Source organism: Balearica regulorum, chromosome 12 (genome assembly GCF_011004875.1).
Source record: "Balearica regulorum gibbericeps isolate bBalReg1 chromosome 12, bBalReg1.pri, whole genome shotgun sequence".
Lineage (NCBI taxonomy): Eukaryota > Metazoa > Chordata > Aves > Gruiformes > Gruidae > Balearica > Balearica regulorum.
Window position 1 is genome coordinate 4,200,466 of NC_046195.1, and position 15,823 is coordinate 4,216,288.

General features: G+C 39.4%; 2 protein-coding genes across 6 annotated transcripts in view; one reads left to right on the forward strand and one right to left on the reverse strand.

The window, feature by feature from the left end:
- ACSBG1 (acyl-CoA synthetase bubblegum family member 1) overlaps positions 1-1,730 on the forward strand; it is a 43,843-nt gene extending 42,113 nt beyond the window's left edge. For 2 of the 4 annotated variants that reach the window (XM_075765082.1, XM_075765083.1), the window contains one exon: positions 373-725. In XM_075765082.1, coding sequence (XP_075621197.1) covers positions 373-449 — 77 coding nt within the window. In that variant the 3' untranslated portion in view covers positions 450-725. Of the gene's footprint in view, positions 1-372 lie in introns of all 4 variants that reach the window. The other 2 variants (XM_075765081.1, XM_075765079.1) reach the window with 1 other exon arrangement.
- Positions 1,620-15,785, reverse strand: IDH3A (isocitrate dehydrogenase (NAD(+)) 3 catalytic subunit alpha). Of its 2 annotated transcripts, none has more exons than XM_075765091.1 (11): positions 15,446-15,785; positions 13,065-13,127; positions 11,152-11,235; positions 9,774-9,888; positions 8,994-9,181; positions 8,603-8,736; positions 7,869-7,971; positions 7,727-7,791; positions 5,858-5,942; positions 5,213-5,365; positions 1,620-3,278 (listed from the first exon to the last, which is right to left on the reverse strand). In XM_075765091.1, the coding sequence occupies exons 1-11, from the start codon at positions 15,470-15,472 to the stop codon at positions 3,195-3,197; spliced, it is 1,101 nt and encodes a 366-aa protein (XP_075621206.1). In that variant the 5' UTR covers positions 15,473-15,785; the 3' UTR covers positions 1,620-3,194. The 2 variants fall into 2 exon arrangements, with proteins under 2 accessions (XP_075621206.1, XP_075621207.1); XM_075765092.1 differs by having other exon boundaries at positions 13,089-13,127; positions 15,446-15,597.
- Positions 15,786-15,823: the final 38 nt, after the last annotated feature.

A 15,823-nucleotide genomic window follows, 5' to 3' on the forward strand; every position in this document is an offset into this window, starting at 1 on the left:
AAAAAGAGAGAAGCAAGACTGTGAAAGCCTAACAACAAAGACCCAAGCACATTACCTGGCTCTCTGAAGAAACCGTTTAAAAGTTTTTCAAAAACATTATCCTTTTAATTACTTTTAATGAAAAAAGCAGTAGTAGTTGTCAGTCATCACCCTCTTACCTGCAGCTCCCTCTGAAGTCCTCATGCTTATGTGGAGGCATGCTTGCTTACATATCATGCTTGCTTCTCACTCCTAGCAGGTATCTACGCTTACAGAGTGGGAGATGTTCTTCCAAACAGGCTCTTGAGTAGAAAATCTTAGGAACCAAAGCTCAACCTGAGTAGGAACTTTTGTTCCTATTTCTGCTATCATGACTAATTCCCTCTTTTTAAGGTCCAACAATGAAGTTAAAACGGCTCACCGTGCTTGAGAAGTACAGAAGTGAAGTCGACTCCTTCTATGAAGAATAAGAAGTCTTTCATCCAAGCATTAAGAAAGATCTGTGAGCTAAAGAAAGTATTTCCTAATCAAAAGCATTAATGAAGATTTATGCTTGTCCTGGTTTTGTAGTCTCTTGAACAGAGCCACTGGAAAACTGCTGTGGCAGTTTAGTTGTTCCTGATACTCACCTGATCGTTTGTCCTCTTTTTACAGAAGTATCCACACAGTGTGTCCATTTTCTAATGCTGTTCTTACTTTATGCCCTAAATGAGTAAGATGAAAAACATCCTCTTGTGTTGTATAAAGTGGGTGTAACTAATTCCTCTAGACTGAAACACAAAAATGTTCTATACCATGATTTTTTTTTTTGTTGTTCTACAGGATGCTGCCTGTAGCTCATGATATAATTTCGTAGATCAGTAGGTAGCAGTACTGCTTAGTGAAACTGTTAACCACTCCAGTGATAAACGATGATTATTTTAAAAAAAAAAAATCAAAAGGGCTGTCTTTTTCCCTCTGACAGAAGAGTTTATTTTTATTCACTAACATGTTTCAAAACCTGAAGACACTCCTCTCCATTTTTACAGTGGCTAGAATTCAGACTTTAGTGAAAAAAGCAACTTTCATTTCTTAAAATCTATATTGAAATAAGCATTACTATTTCTCCTAAAAACAAGTAATCAAAAAATGTTGGGGGAATAGCTCCAAAAGACTAAAAGACATAAAGTAGCAAATCCAGGAGCTGTCTCATTAAAATAATATTTACAACAGGAAAATTCTTTAAAATTGTTACAGCACTCTCTTTTTTGTTGTTGTTGTTTTTGCAAACTGTTTAGAAGCAACATTTGTCCATGTGTATCTGCATGTTTCAATATTCACATAGTACTAATTCTGACAAATGTGAGCTGTGTTTCTTCTTCCCCTTATGAAAAAAAATCCTATTGTGTGAAGGACACACTAACAGGAAACTGCTTAGACATCTTTGTCAAGTAAGTGTTATAAGGGCTAACACAAGCAGGCAGGCTTACAGTCACTGTTCTTGCTCAAAAAAAATCCTGCAGAATAGGGTATTGTTTCCCTGAAAATGCCATTACCAGTGTTGGGCATCTTACAGACTAAAGATCTGTTGCAAGTACCAACAATCAGCTCAACATGTAAGACAAGATAGCAGCCTAGGATTATAAGAACAAAACAAGCAGTAGGACTTTGAAAAGTTTATTTTTCCCCATTTTGTGCGTAATGGCAATTCAGAAGTTCTTTTAACAATATTAATCTAGAGGAAACAAGGAAGCAGCAGCTTGTAAAACACAGAAAGAAATGTTGCCCTATTCACCAAAAGCAGAGTGCACAAGGAATAAAGCTCATTGTCCCTTTTCCAGCATGTTGTTAAGACTGTATAAAAAAAAAAAAAAAGCTGGGATGCTTACTTTATAGAGTGACACTAGAAGCTGTTACCCAAAATAGATTTTACTTCTGAAACAACCAGCTGAAACAGTCTTAATAGAAAGTAACTTAAGTGGAGTACTACCTATTAATAGAATTAAGCTTTAAGAAGCCTGGTTCTGGCAGTAGGGATAATCCTGTGCTATAGTAATGAGTTTTAAAATACACATTTTCTTGTAGCTGTACTAATGGAAGCATACCTTGAGACATACAGATCAGAATGACTCCTGTGATGATCTGTATGTGATGAAGGGAGGGAAAAGAGTTGCTTTTGTGCCCATTAGGCTTAGTAAGTAGGGAAAAAATACTCAGATCCCCTTGAATAGGGGTGAAATATATTTCTGGAAAATAGGCACCAGAGCCAAATCTTCAACCTGTCTTAATCCATTTAGGACTAGTGTCTTACATTCAGAGTTTCTAGAATAAAATTACTAGTCAATACAGTAAGACACACTGAACAGACTATGCGTAAACAACACAAGAAGCATTCTAGCAGAAGTCATGAAATATTTAGTATAAATATTATATAATATATATTATATAATATAAAGTTAATACTTTCCCCTCACAATATATGGCAGAAGTAATTTTGTATCACTTTCATTAGACCTCTGTTGTAAAGTGTGTTTCAGAGAGGAAAATTTCCAAGATTTTGGCATACAGACTTGAAAAATAACTTTATTTCAACATTAATTCTCACCCCTTACTGATTAATGGCTGTGGGATTTTAAAAATACACAAATAGATTAAATCTCTAGAATTTTGTGTTTATTTATGCCCTTGATTTCATGAATCACCAGAGTATCTAAAGTGTTTTTTTCATTGCTTTTAACATTAAATTGCTATTTTAAGTTATTTTATACCCGTTTCTGTTTATGAAGGTCATCTTGTGCTATTGTTAGGCTGAAAACCTAGCTTTTAAATTTCGGTAAGATCAATAAAGTAGGTTTTAACCATTAAGGTGCTTTAACATTTCACTAATTCTGTTACTGGTTTACTTGCATAATTTTTCTTTGTGGAAAGTAAAAACCTCTAGTTGAAATTGAAAATGGTAGACAGTTACAGTGGCAATAAAAGAATTCACTTACATAAAAATGTTCACCAGATAGAAAAAAAATAAATAAGACATAGCACTTAGAAAAGTCCACTGAAAGCAGGCACAAGCATCATCTGTAGCCATTTGGACTAAATTTATTAATGGAGAGGCCCTAACTAAAAAGTTTGCTCTCTTAAGAGACAAGCAAACTATATGCACGTGGATATCAGGTTACATATAATGGACGTTGCATCATGTGTCCTACTGGAGTTATTACAAGTAGTAGGAGAGAAGTTTAGTCTGTGTCCCGTACTCTGCGGCAGATCTCCTCTGTGAATTCCGAACACTTGGCACTACCTCCCAAGTCTTTTGTCAAGACCTGAAAGAAAGAAAAAAATAGTATTACTAACGTGGTTTTTATGGGGCTAGTCTTGTCTCATATTCCTCAGAATATGAGGAGTTCTGTATGTTGTTCTTACATGTTGTGTATGGATACTAAATACGAGTGAGAAGGAACACATCAAGTTTGAGTTTTTCCACATCTTGTATAGCCTTCATCAATAAGAACTATGCAGACTGAAGCAGGTAGAGAAAACCTGAGTACAAACATCCAGCATTATGTTATCAGATTTCAACATGATTTACCTTAAGGACAGGAAGAAAGTGCATTTGGCCGAAGTCCCTTGGCCACATAATAGTGTAATTGATTGTTAAGTATTAGTAAATTTGTCCTTTTGAAAGTAAAATTCGCATATGAAGGCTCAGCACAAAGGCAACTACTTGAGAGTCATTCAGTAAGGTTTTGGGGTGGTTGTTTGTTTGCTTTTTATTTTAAAGGAAACCCACACAGCAAATGCACAGATAGCTCTTAATGCTGCATGTTAACAGTTCTTCAAGTTCGCTTAGTTTAGTTAAGAAGTGGAAAAATGCAGAGTTAAACTTTTTCATCAAGTACAACTCCTGTCTGGCAGCATGAAGATAGTAAAATAAAATAAAAAGAGTGGGCAACATTGCTCGTCCAACCTAGCTATATTGAACCAGTCTAGGAGATAATTTAAAATAATTAGTTTTCTCCTTACATGACACACACGCAGATCTTAATTAAACGGCTGGGAGGAAGGGAGGAAAGGGAGAAATAGCAAGCATGACACGTAAAGGTTACTATTTTAGGATCTGGTCATTTTAACTGCATTATGCTTTTTTCAACTGAAAATGATTCTGTCCATTGTGAGCACATAATCATAACATTGTAAGTAACTAGTAAACAAGTAGCCATGTCATGAAACTTGCACTGTGTTATCTTCCATAGAATTACTGACCTGCAGATGGAGGATTTCATTTCCAGAGCAGTAAATGGGAACTTTACAGGAGCACCTCTTTATTCACTTGTAAGTTTAGATTTTTTTTTTTTTAAACTGGCTCCTACACACAGTAGGATAGCTGCAAACAGATGACTTATGAAGTGATGACAGCTTTTTGTTTAAGCATACTTATTACTTTTAATTACAAAGCAGCTTCTTATGCTCCTGCCCAAGATAACTGAACCGGCATGGCTAACTGCTAATCCTCTTTACCTGCAATCTTCTGGATCTTTCCAGCTATGTTTTGAAAAGGTGGACATCAAAGTAGAGGAGTGAACAAATAACATTAAGGGCACAAATTCAAAACAGGTTTCAGAGCATAAGCCTCCCCCCCCCCCCCCGCCCCGCCCTGAACATCCCATTTCAGTCTTAAATCTGGAGACAATTATTGCCAAAGGGAAAAATGTAAGTACTGGATAAAAACTGTTCTTTTGTAGTCCAAAAAGGACTGAAAGCAGCTAGAAGGAAAAAAAAAAAAAAGAAAAAAAAAACTGAAAAAATAGGAGCAGAAGTATTACAGTCAGGACTGAAATGCTATAAATGAAGTGGATGATTAAGCTTGTGAAAGGCAAACGTGTCCTTCACTTCAGGATCCAGATGTAAATATATATCTGTTCTGCGTTATAAACTTCACAAGTGAAATACCACTAGTTACTTAAACCTCTAATCCCCTTTGTGAAAAACATCCAGTTATAGCTTTTAGAGTTAACAAAGTTATGGAAGTGCAATATGAGCATTACTGAGACACAAGGAATGCTACAGCCTGTCCTTATTACTGAACTGAGCAGATTTGATACCACCAAAGATAATCAATTACTATCAGAGGAGGATAGCGGCACTGCTTGTGCGTCAGGCCAGCACCACTATTCTGGTGTTAATGTTCTAAGTTAATTTTTGCTCTGATAGAATATAATTTTAATTCACTGCGCTTATTTGCACACCCTCATATTACCTTTCCATCTTTAATTGTATCAAAGCAAGCTGTCTCAATTTTTGTGGCATGTTGGTGTAGGCCCATGTGACGCAACATCATCACAGCACTCAGAAGAAGGGCAGTTGGATTTGCCAAGTCTTTTCCTGCAATGTCTGGTGCTGTTCCATGAACCTAGAAATAAAAGTGAACTTATCTGTTAGGATGTCAATCTGCTGATTAAAGTCTCCTAAACACTGAAAATGTACGCAAGCCACCTGAAGCACAGACCTCCTCCACAAGCATGTTAAAATAGGACTTATTTCACAGTGGTAGAGTTGATAGAAAGGAGACAGGAGAGACCAATTCAGTTCAAAGGCATCAGAAAGGGAGAACGAGGTCACCTAGTATCTCCCAATTGTGCCCTACAAGTTCTATTCCAGAGAGGGTATTTATCTTACAAAAAAGAGGGAAACTAAAGTGTAAGTAAAAGGACATGCAAAAAACCATGGGTAATACATGCTTTAACTACTCTCTCTGGATAAAGTTTCAGTGTCTTCACAGTAAAAATGTTTTATGGAGAACTTGGTTAAATGACAGCCATGTTGTATGTCATGGAAAAGCTGCAGATTCTGAAAGTGAGACAAACGAAGTTATTACTCCTCTACCTTGCATAAGAAGACTTACCGATTCAAAAATCGCAACTCCGTTAGCACCGATATTTCCACTTGGTGTTACTCCAAGACCCCCAATCAGTCCAGCACACAAGTCACTGACAAAATAAAACCAAAAACCAACAAAATCCCACCCGTTTTTCCATATATGGTTGCACGTCTGCAAGGTATTAAAATATTTTTCTCATTTTACTGCAATGACTTTTTATATACTCTCACAGAATAACATTGGGAAAGAATAGATGCTGTTAGCCGCTTGTACTCCACTGGAACATTTGAGAATTTGTAGAACTACTAGCAGCAGACAATTTAGTAAAAGGAAAATTAAAAGGAAATTCCAATTACTAGAATAAAGTTGATTAAGACATAGGCACAACAAAAGGTATTCAAAGCACAGAATACCTGTGGAAGTCTCATACTGTTTTATTGCCCACAACTTTGCTCCTCAAGGACTAATGAGCAAATAAAGTTTGGATGACCTTGCAGAATAGTATTTTAAGTTTAAGCTAAAATAAACCAATTTGCTTTAGTTCTATAGAGCGAGGAAAAAAAATTGATACAGTCTACATTTGTCACTTCAGGTATTTAATTCTTCAAGATAAGAGATTTGCTTCTATACCTATTGAGGCCAAGAAACCTGTTTGGCATTGTGTTCCCACTTTAAAAAAGCACTGTGGGTGAGACTTTTCCCCAGTGACTAAAGTGCCCTTCTTCAAGAACAGACTCAATTTCAAATTTTCAATTTATTGAAAATTTTTAGAACTATGAAATTCTTTATGGAATTTCTATGAGGACTTTAAAATTGGTGATACTGAACTAGGTAAAGTGAATTGAAATAGTACTGATGATGGGACTCATCTGATTTGATCTCTTTTGGTTAACAGCATAATAGCTGCTGTGAGGGCCCTATGGAGTCCTCTACCAATTCTTGAAGCAAGGAGCATTAGCTGGAGTCTGATTTTTCTTAGAGGTGACAGACAGCCTTAGAGAGAGTGCAATTTTAAGAGAAGCTCAACAAACCTTTCTTCTTATATGTAAGTTACCTTTATGTTTATTATCTGTACAAAAACAGAAGATGGATTCTAAGATGTTAATCATCGTTGAACTTACTTACAAACAAATTCTGATTCAGGTTATATTCTCAATCTATTGTTAGAGGTGCAAGGAGAAGCAATGTTATGTTACACACTTAGAAGTTCAGATTAAGATATTTAATTTTACACACAGTATTTTATTGAATTTACACTCTACCTAAACATTTTACAGAATGAAAAATGTGTGCTGATGGATTTTGCCTTCAAGGCATCAAGTACGTCTAGTATTAATGTTATTCAAATATGAAATTTAATTTGAAGATAAGCAAAAAAAATTACTACACAACACAAGAGCTGGTAGGATATTAAGAGGCCACACATTTCATTCTTCAGTGATTATGCAGAATCATTTAACTGTGTGGCTAGCTTGCTGGAAACATCATGGCCCCGCAGTCATCTTACACAATCTATTTTAGTGCTTAAGATGAGAAAGTTGTTCCCCAATATCTAACTAAATGTTCTTTATTAGAATTTAAGCCATTAAATTCTTCACGCAATGGGAGAAATTATTCGTCTGCCCCATCTGAGCAATATTCGTAGCCTCCATCAGCAGAAACTTTTTTTTTTAAATAAGCAGCACATTCTCATCACATAGCCCCTCCCAACAGTATATTAATAGTTTAAGTGTAATACTACCATCGTTTCTTCCCCTTTAGAGTCTGACTTACTTAGAAAATTTTAAACTTGCATGAAATCATGACCCATCTCACTAGCATATAACCTGAATAACTGTCTGGAAAGTAACAGTATTTTACATGTTGAGTTAGTTTGAATTAACATCTCCATACCTGAGGATGTCACCGTACAAGTTTGGCATAACAAGCACATCAAATTGTGATGGATCCTGAACCATCTAGGAAGAAGTATATTTTCATTAAGATTATGAATTAAACTCAGAAATAACCACAATTAAAACATATAAATACTCACATTCAGACACACAGTATCCAGATACATTTCATTAAATTTAATATCTTTACAGTTTTCTGCTGCCTCTCTGCATTTTCTCAAGAAAAGCCCATCAGACATTCTCCTGCAATTAAATAAGCAAGCGAATATTGGAGTTATTGTAAGTAAGCAATACTGAAGATAAAGAAAACCGCAAGCAAGAGAGGATTAAATAAAAATATTAGAGTGCAGAAACTTAATTTGTATTAAATATAAATAATATTTTATATATATTACAGTCAGAGAAGTTGTGTCTTTTACATTTCCTCCTAAAGTATTTTTGTATCAGTAGTTTAACAGGCATACATTAATTCTCAGAATGACTCAGATTCACTTACTGAAGGCTTACTGAGTTTGTAAAGGTGGTGTCACATAATATCACATGCGTTATGACTCAGTTCAGTACAAAGTGGCTTGGAAGTTGTCAAAGACACTAGCCATTTTCATCCTCAGTTTTTAAATTCATTTTCTGAGTTTTAGACTATTTTTAAAGTAAGAGCTTTGCAAGGAAAGTCACAGGATTACTACAAACGTACTAATAAAAACATTAGTACATAATTATTACAGCCCTATCAATACTGAGTCAGTATTGCCCATTATACTTACTCCCACTAGCATCAACAGAAGTTACACATTTGAGGAAGATTTAAAAAGTTATTTATAATTAAATGCATATTACTGTTTGTTGTTGTTCTCAAAAAGAAGTGTCAACATACATAATATTTGCCTTGTGCACAGCAGTAACATGGCTTCTCTGATTATTTCTGGCATACTCAAAAGCAAATTCTGCAATGCGCTTGCTTGCTTCTTCTGTGATCAGCTTGATGCTTTGCACAACACCTTCAACAATCTGAAAGACAGTAGTTGCATTGATAGTAAAAGTGTAAGCTCATTTTTCAAGTCACTAGTATGAACGTTTGGAACAAAGTAATAGAATTCTAAGTGAGGCAGTCTCGACAATGCATTTCACAATAAGATAATTTTTCTATGGGTAGCAAACTTAAAATAACACCACTCAACCTTAGTACTAGGCCACTGAGACGGGCAAAGTTATCGTTCATGACACACAGAAAACCCACCAGAAACAGAGTACTTCCAGCAACATACCACGTGCTCTATTCCACTGTATTCGCCTTCTGTGTTCTCTCGAATTGTGACAATGTTCACATCTGTATATGGGGTTTTGTACCCTTCAATTGAAACACAGGGGCGTACATTTGCATAAAGGTCAAAAGTTTTACGCAGAAGCAGATTCATTGATGGGTGTCCTGCAGCAATTGGGGTCTTTAAAGGCCCTGAAGGGAAAAAAAAAGAAAAAGAAAAGAAAAAAAAAGGAAAAAAAAAAGAATGAGAAGATAAACCTCTCCACGAATTTTAAAGTTGAAACTCTACGTAAAATGGTACTTTTACTCTAGGGGATCTCCAAATTTCTATTTAACCTTAGGCTGAAATGCCACTCTGTGCTATCAAGAGTACTACACAGTGATACTAATCAGCTGCTTAAAGGCTAAATTGCGACCCTTACATGGAATAGGAAGTTTACAAAAGGTTTCCACTTGAAAACAATATAAAAAAGATACTATTCATTAGGGATATGGTTATCACATACAATGAACTGCATTAGAAATGCATTCTGCATAGAGTCCAAAGGTTGGTATGTCATAATATCCACCTTTAGCCTATTTGCTAGAAGATCTATCAAAGTTATGGCTTTGAAGTGAAGCCATATGATTCATGACGTTTTAAGATTACAGAAGACTCCCTGACAGGCTGTCCTCTGTAATTAGCCATTTTATTGTGCTATAGATGAAGGACTTCTTTGACTTTAAATCAGACTCATGATAAAACCAGTAGTATTTAATATCTTTGTATTAACCCCTGAAGTACCTTTTAATCCCATTTTGTTTTTATCCATGGATTCTTTGGCATCTGGAGGTATCATCCACTTCCCTCCTGGTCCTTGGATAGCTGTAACATTCCTCTCTTCCCACTGAATAGGAGCCTAAACACATTTACTCTATGTTAACTTGAATATCATTACTTTCACTTCAAGTTCTAACTTCCCTTTCACAAAAATACGCATAAGGAATTTTGTCCAGGCCTTCCTAAACAATTTTTCTCTGGTGAGTCAGAGTAAGCATGCGATGTTTGAACTCAAAAATTAAATGTAATTAAGGAAGCAAAAATGAAATAGTATGAACAACATATCCTCATAAAATTGAATACCACAAGATGCCTCCCTAGGCGTCGTATACACAGAAATCATTAGAATTGCAATATACATACTACTTCTTTCAGGCTCTTAGAGCTGTCGAGTTCCTTGTAGACAAGGGACACAGTAAAACTGAAATCATTGAGAACTCATCATCCACACTGGCTGGAAGACAGTACATAACATAGATACAGATCTGTTCTCTAACTGAAAATCTGCAAATGTTCCACAATGCTTTCTGAATTTGCATTCACCACGGGAATCTTCTAAGTGGAGACAGGCTGCCACCCATTCATGTCATCAGGAAGGATCATAAAGGAAAAGATAGGAGGGCTTTCATAAGCAAACAGAACCAATCTAAGCATAACATACTAGAGAATCCCCTTTAAAACAAACCGATCAGATCAAGTAATGCAAACTTGCACTCACACACAAATTTCCAAATCTACGTCAGATAGTTGTAATAGAAAGGGAATATGCCTCGGTGCTGTTACTAATGTGGAACCATTTAACAGGCATCTTTCCTGAAGAGCTGTATTTGCTCTCAAGGAAATCAGACAAATTCTGGTGAAGTTCCTCAGGTAGTAAAACAGTTCTTGGGTATACTTAGTTTTCATATCACTTAAGTGAATGTGTTTGGCAGCGCAGCAGTCTGATTTCTAAGAATAAGCCGGTCCTTTTCCACACGCTTTCATCTGCTCTGGAAGTCACAATGGATGAAAGAACATCCTCCATCAGTTGTTCAGGATTGCTACATCAACAAGATGATTTCATGTGATATATTGAGTTCATCTTTCCAAAAATTAAACACAGGATTTGCTCTCAACTCTCTACTCCTCTGCCAGCTAACAGTTTCAAGTCCTGCCTTGATACTGCAATCCTATCTTCTATTCGCTGAAGCTTCAAATTCTTTCTGTTGTCAAGAAGTTTTAATAGCTTAAACATTACTTGATCCTTTGGAAGTTAAAGAGAAAACATTTTTAATACACTTAGTTAATGCTTGTTGTTGTAGTTACACTTATGACACTTAACAGCAAGACAAATATGACTTACTTTGGCAGCATCAAAGATCTTCATGACAGCAGCAGAAATCTCAGGTCCTATGCCATCTCCTGGGATTAAAGTTACTGTTTGTACCTAGGTAAAGAAATATCAGTAGTACAACAAATGAATGCTTGTTTTCTATGTAGAAAACATTTTCATGTGTTGTAGGAATCAAGTAACTACAAGAAAAGAAAATAAAGTTTCAGTTGCCAAATATTCGCTATGAAGAATAGCAGCCCTGGACAGAAGTGAGAATGACTAGCTTGCTTTCAAAGGGAGCGTGCAAATGTTTTGAGAATTGTTTAAAAATCTGCCTCTATCTATTCTTATTTCAAAACACAGAGGTTTAACCTGAAAGGCAGGTTCCTGCTCAGTACTCCTTGAAATTAACGATCTCAGCATGCTTTCTTCTTGAAATTTGGGGAGGAGATGATATTGCCTAGTTATGGCTCTGTTACCCGTGTCTCCAATATTATGACCATACTGCATAATACTGACACATGCTAGAAAAGATTAAATTTATTAAAAGAGACATTCACCTTAAAAAAAACCCCAAACAACCTCATGCATATCTAAACTTCTCAAGTGACTTCCTAAAAAATCTCAGACCCATTTTTAACAATACCAAATTACTTTTCTCCCATAATGTTCTCCTGTCTTGTTTCTTTTATCATCTTCAAACAGATGAAATAAATTGCACAGCCCAGGCTCACTGAGTAACAGGGGAAGAAAGTACTCTGCTTTGATAAAAAAAGAAGTTACAGTTGCTATTCTAATCGTACGTTGCCCAGCTCTTTTTGTTTTATTTAAAGATTTCCAACAGTTTTGTAAGGACTCATTATTACTACAAAATAGGCAGCTCAGATGCAGCAGGATTTGCAAAGCCCCAATCAGAATCAACTAGATATATTTCCATCCTTCTCCACACAAAATAGTCAGAATTTCAATATATATCGACTGATTTTTTTTTAACTAATTTGAGCCAAAGAAATTCACTGTGCACAACAAAAGCAGCAGAGCTTCAGACAAAAGAACGCTGCTGGTGAGCAAGCACGTAACTGACGGAATGCCTCAAGATTAGTTTTGTGCTGTCTTGCGTTGTTGTGTCACAGCGCAGCAGCACGCCACCTGAGCCACAGAACCTTTCATCTGAAGCAGTAATGTGGTATGAACAGAACCGGAGGTGCCTCACCTAAACCTTTTTATTCTGTATAAGATATGAGTGACTCTTCAGTTTCTCTTCTAGCTGTTCTACCTGCTGTTCTACAAAACTCATAATTAAAAGCCACAGTTCCTCTTTATTAAAATAAAGTCCTGCCTAAGGGTGCATGCAGTGGTGCTGAGCCCAGCTTCGGCCTGAGCACTTTTCAAGGCCGCCTTCACTGGAAAAGAAGGCGGCCCACGGGCACTTCAAACACATACACATAAAGAGGGTAAAACATCTACAAGGAAATACACAATGAGTGTCTAAATTACTTTAAAGAGGGCCTTGAAAAGGTAGAACTTTAGAGGCAAGGTATTCTAAAAGCAGCAGTAAAGTAAATCTAGTGCTTAGAGGACAGTCTGCAAAATAAAGAAAATGAGAAGCTTCTCAACAATCTTTCTGCTTTGCCCAGTATTTTCCCATTTCCAGACGAGTTTCAGAAGACTGGCTTATGTCCACATTTTGTGAAAAGTTTGAAAGCCACTTTTATCTTCTGCTAGAGCCTTTTGTATTATCACTTACACTTTAACGTGCAATTGCCAAAGGGAGTGATTCACCAATATAAATGTAGCATGGCATTAAGAGCATATATGTTCACTTATTTAGGCCTCATTTTTTGAGAAAGTAAACATAACAACAGCAATCTTATAAAAGTAAATTTCTGAACCCCTTTCTTGAGAAACTTCTTAAAAGAAAAAAACGGTACTGTCATACTCACAGCACTACCAAAACTTCTGGTCACCTGTTTTTGGTTTTTGAAAGCACCTAGCAATCGAGAAACCTGAAAGAATATAAAACAAAAAGATGCTATTTTACTACATAAATGGAATTTTTAAAAGTTAACCCTGTTGCAGCAAACCTGCACTTTAAAGTCATATTGCTTTAAATTTCCTCTCTCGAACTAGTATAAAAATCCAAAGGAAACAAGAGTAACTACAGCTTTGCCAAGCTGCTCTCTAACATTCTGTGTACTAATACCTCATGTGGGTATTCTTAGCACAAGGTAAACCCAGGACAGCCGTGCTTCGCAGTGCGCCACGCTCTCCGGCCTTGCCTGGGGGTGAGGGGAAGTTACTGCACAATAACCGAGTCCTTACATACTAGACATTTGAAATAAGGTTGCAGAAACTCTAACTAAATAGATGATAGGCTAAGGATTGAGATTTGTGGAAAGCAAAGTGAAAAATCACAAACAGTTGGGTGGACAGTATCTTTACACATTTTAGGTAACGTCTCCGAAACTACTTTGCGTTAGCGTCCCTGCTTCCATTCAGACTGTGGTGAATTTCGTTCTTCCACCTTGTACATCTGGAGGTTTTGTACTGTTGCCTTCTGCGTGCCTGACAGTTTTTAAAAAGCATAATTGAAATGCACATTAAAGACAAAATTCACCATAGCAACAAGTCTACACAGCACAGTCAAAAAATTACACTTTCTAACATCTGAATATTCCAAAGTGGCATTAAGCTTCAAAACTGGCATGGCATCTCAGCTTGAGCTCTTACCTAGCTGAGCACCACGGACAAAATCCCCAATCATATCAGTATTGATAACTTCATGGCAGAAAAATCACAGCCTCCCAGTCTTACCCTCCTCTCTAGGATTTTCCATGCCTCTGTGACTAAGAATCAGAAGACTTCTAAGCGTAAACAGACTTTACACTACTTCAGTTGTACCATACTCGCGTACACATTCTGGCTGCGGCTATCAGGCTAGATCGGAATGTCTTTGGCGATTTGTACTCCTCTCCTGTCCAATTTGTATTTGTTATCTCCTATCTTTACTGACATGTATGCTTAAACGTATGGCAAAAGGGACAAACTATGTTGGCACTAACAGAACTAGAAACAAAAAAATTCTCATGTATATTGTCACGAATGCTGTGAAGAGAAGAAATTTAAGCTAGCATTTATTTTTCCTTGTAGCCTAACATGAGATATACAAGGTCATTGCAACAGGGAAGCAACGTTTACCAGAGCAAGCCATGTATTAGAGGCAGCAGCTGGAGGAAATTAAATGGAAACGCGAAGTTGACTGCACAAGCGTAAGTGCCCTCGTGGTACCGTTGCCACATACGGAGTCAGGATTCACATTCCAGAGTAGCCCTGGAAAGGGAACAGCCTGTCTTGCCAGAAATCGTGGGCCTGGCACGTTACACTTACGTTCAACATCTGTAACGCTAACAGAGAATCAGGCTAAACAAAAGCGATTCATTCTGACCTTAAAGTCATGTGTTGTGATTAACTCTCCGCAGTTCTTCCGTGTTTTAGCAGAAATGTGAAGTGGGGCTTCCTCAAGGGCACAGCCTCCAACAGGCTGCTATTTAGAGGCGCCAAAGAAATTTCATTTACCCACGGCAAAAAGCAGCAGCGTCTCCGTGACAGCCCCAGGAAGAACGGCTGCATTTCAGAATAGTTCAGAGCCAGTAAACCCCAAAGGCCAGGTCGAGGGCCAGAAAGCAAGCAGACAGAACCCAGGAAGTCAGTTGTTTCCCCAGAAGGCTCCGTAATGACCGCTACGGCAGGCTCTTGTCAGGAATGCCGTTTGTAACGTGCACGGCGAGTCCCGCACGGGGGGGGGCTCCCGGCAGCGCGCACCCCGGGGATCGCCCCTTGCTGCCCGAGGGCTGAGCCCCGCCGCGGCCCGACTGCGGCGAGGCGCCGGGCCGATGCCGTGACCTCTACGGCGCGACCGCCGCCGCCAGCCCGCCGCCGCGGGGCCGCGCCGAGAGGGATAGTGGGACGGGACGGGACGGGGTGGGATGGGATGGGATGGCCCGGCCCGCAGCTCCCCCGGCCCGGCGCTCTCCCCGGGCGCCCGCGGGCGGCAGCAGCCGTTGGAGTAACGGTCCGCCACGGACCCTTCCCGCCGCCACCTCGGCCGCGGGGCCGCCACTCGGCCGCAAGCCCTGCGGCCCTCCGCCCCCCGGGAGCGCTGCCAGGGCCCAGCGGCCCCGCGACCTTGCGGGCGGGCGGCCCCCCACAGCGGTACCGCCCCAGGCGCCACCGAGCCGCCGCCGCGACCAAGGTCACAGGCGCGCCCCGGGCGGCTGCCCGCCCCAAGGCGGCGCGGGGAAGGGGCTTGTCCCCCCCCGCTTACCGTAGGCATCCATGCGGCTACAGCCATGATGCTCCCAGGCACCGCGCCTTGCTGAGGCCCGAGAACACCCGCGCTCGCCTCGAGACCGGAACCGGCGCGCGGAGAGCAACAGGCCCCGCCCCCGCGGCCATAAGGCCCCGCCCCCGAGGAGACCGCTGCTGCGGCATCGCCGAGGAGGCGGTGGCTGCTGCGGTGGCGGCGGTCGTTCTTCAGCTCTCGCCCGCCCTTACCCCGGGCTGAGCAGCTTTCCTCGTCTCTGCCCCCGGTAGCGGGAGCGCCCCCGTCCCTCCGTGCCTCGGCAGCGCTGCCCCGGCCCTGTGTGGTGGGAAATATTCCTCTCCTTCCTCCCCCCGCCCCGGAGGTTCCCTGAGGGCGGTG

Coding starts and splice junctions, on each gene's coding strand:
- IDH3A (XM_075765091.1), bottom strand. CDS start 15,472: ATGGCTGTAGCCGCATGGATGCCTACG. Junction 7,792..7,868: donor TGGATACTGTGTGTCTGAAT/GTGAGTATTTAT, acceptor ACTTCTTCCTAG/ATGGTTCAGGATCCATCACA. Junction 3,279..5,212: donor ATACAATTAAAGATGGAAAG/GTAATATGAGGG, acceptor TCTTTCTTTCAG/GTCTTGACAAAAGACTTGGG.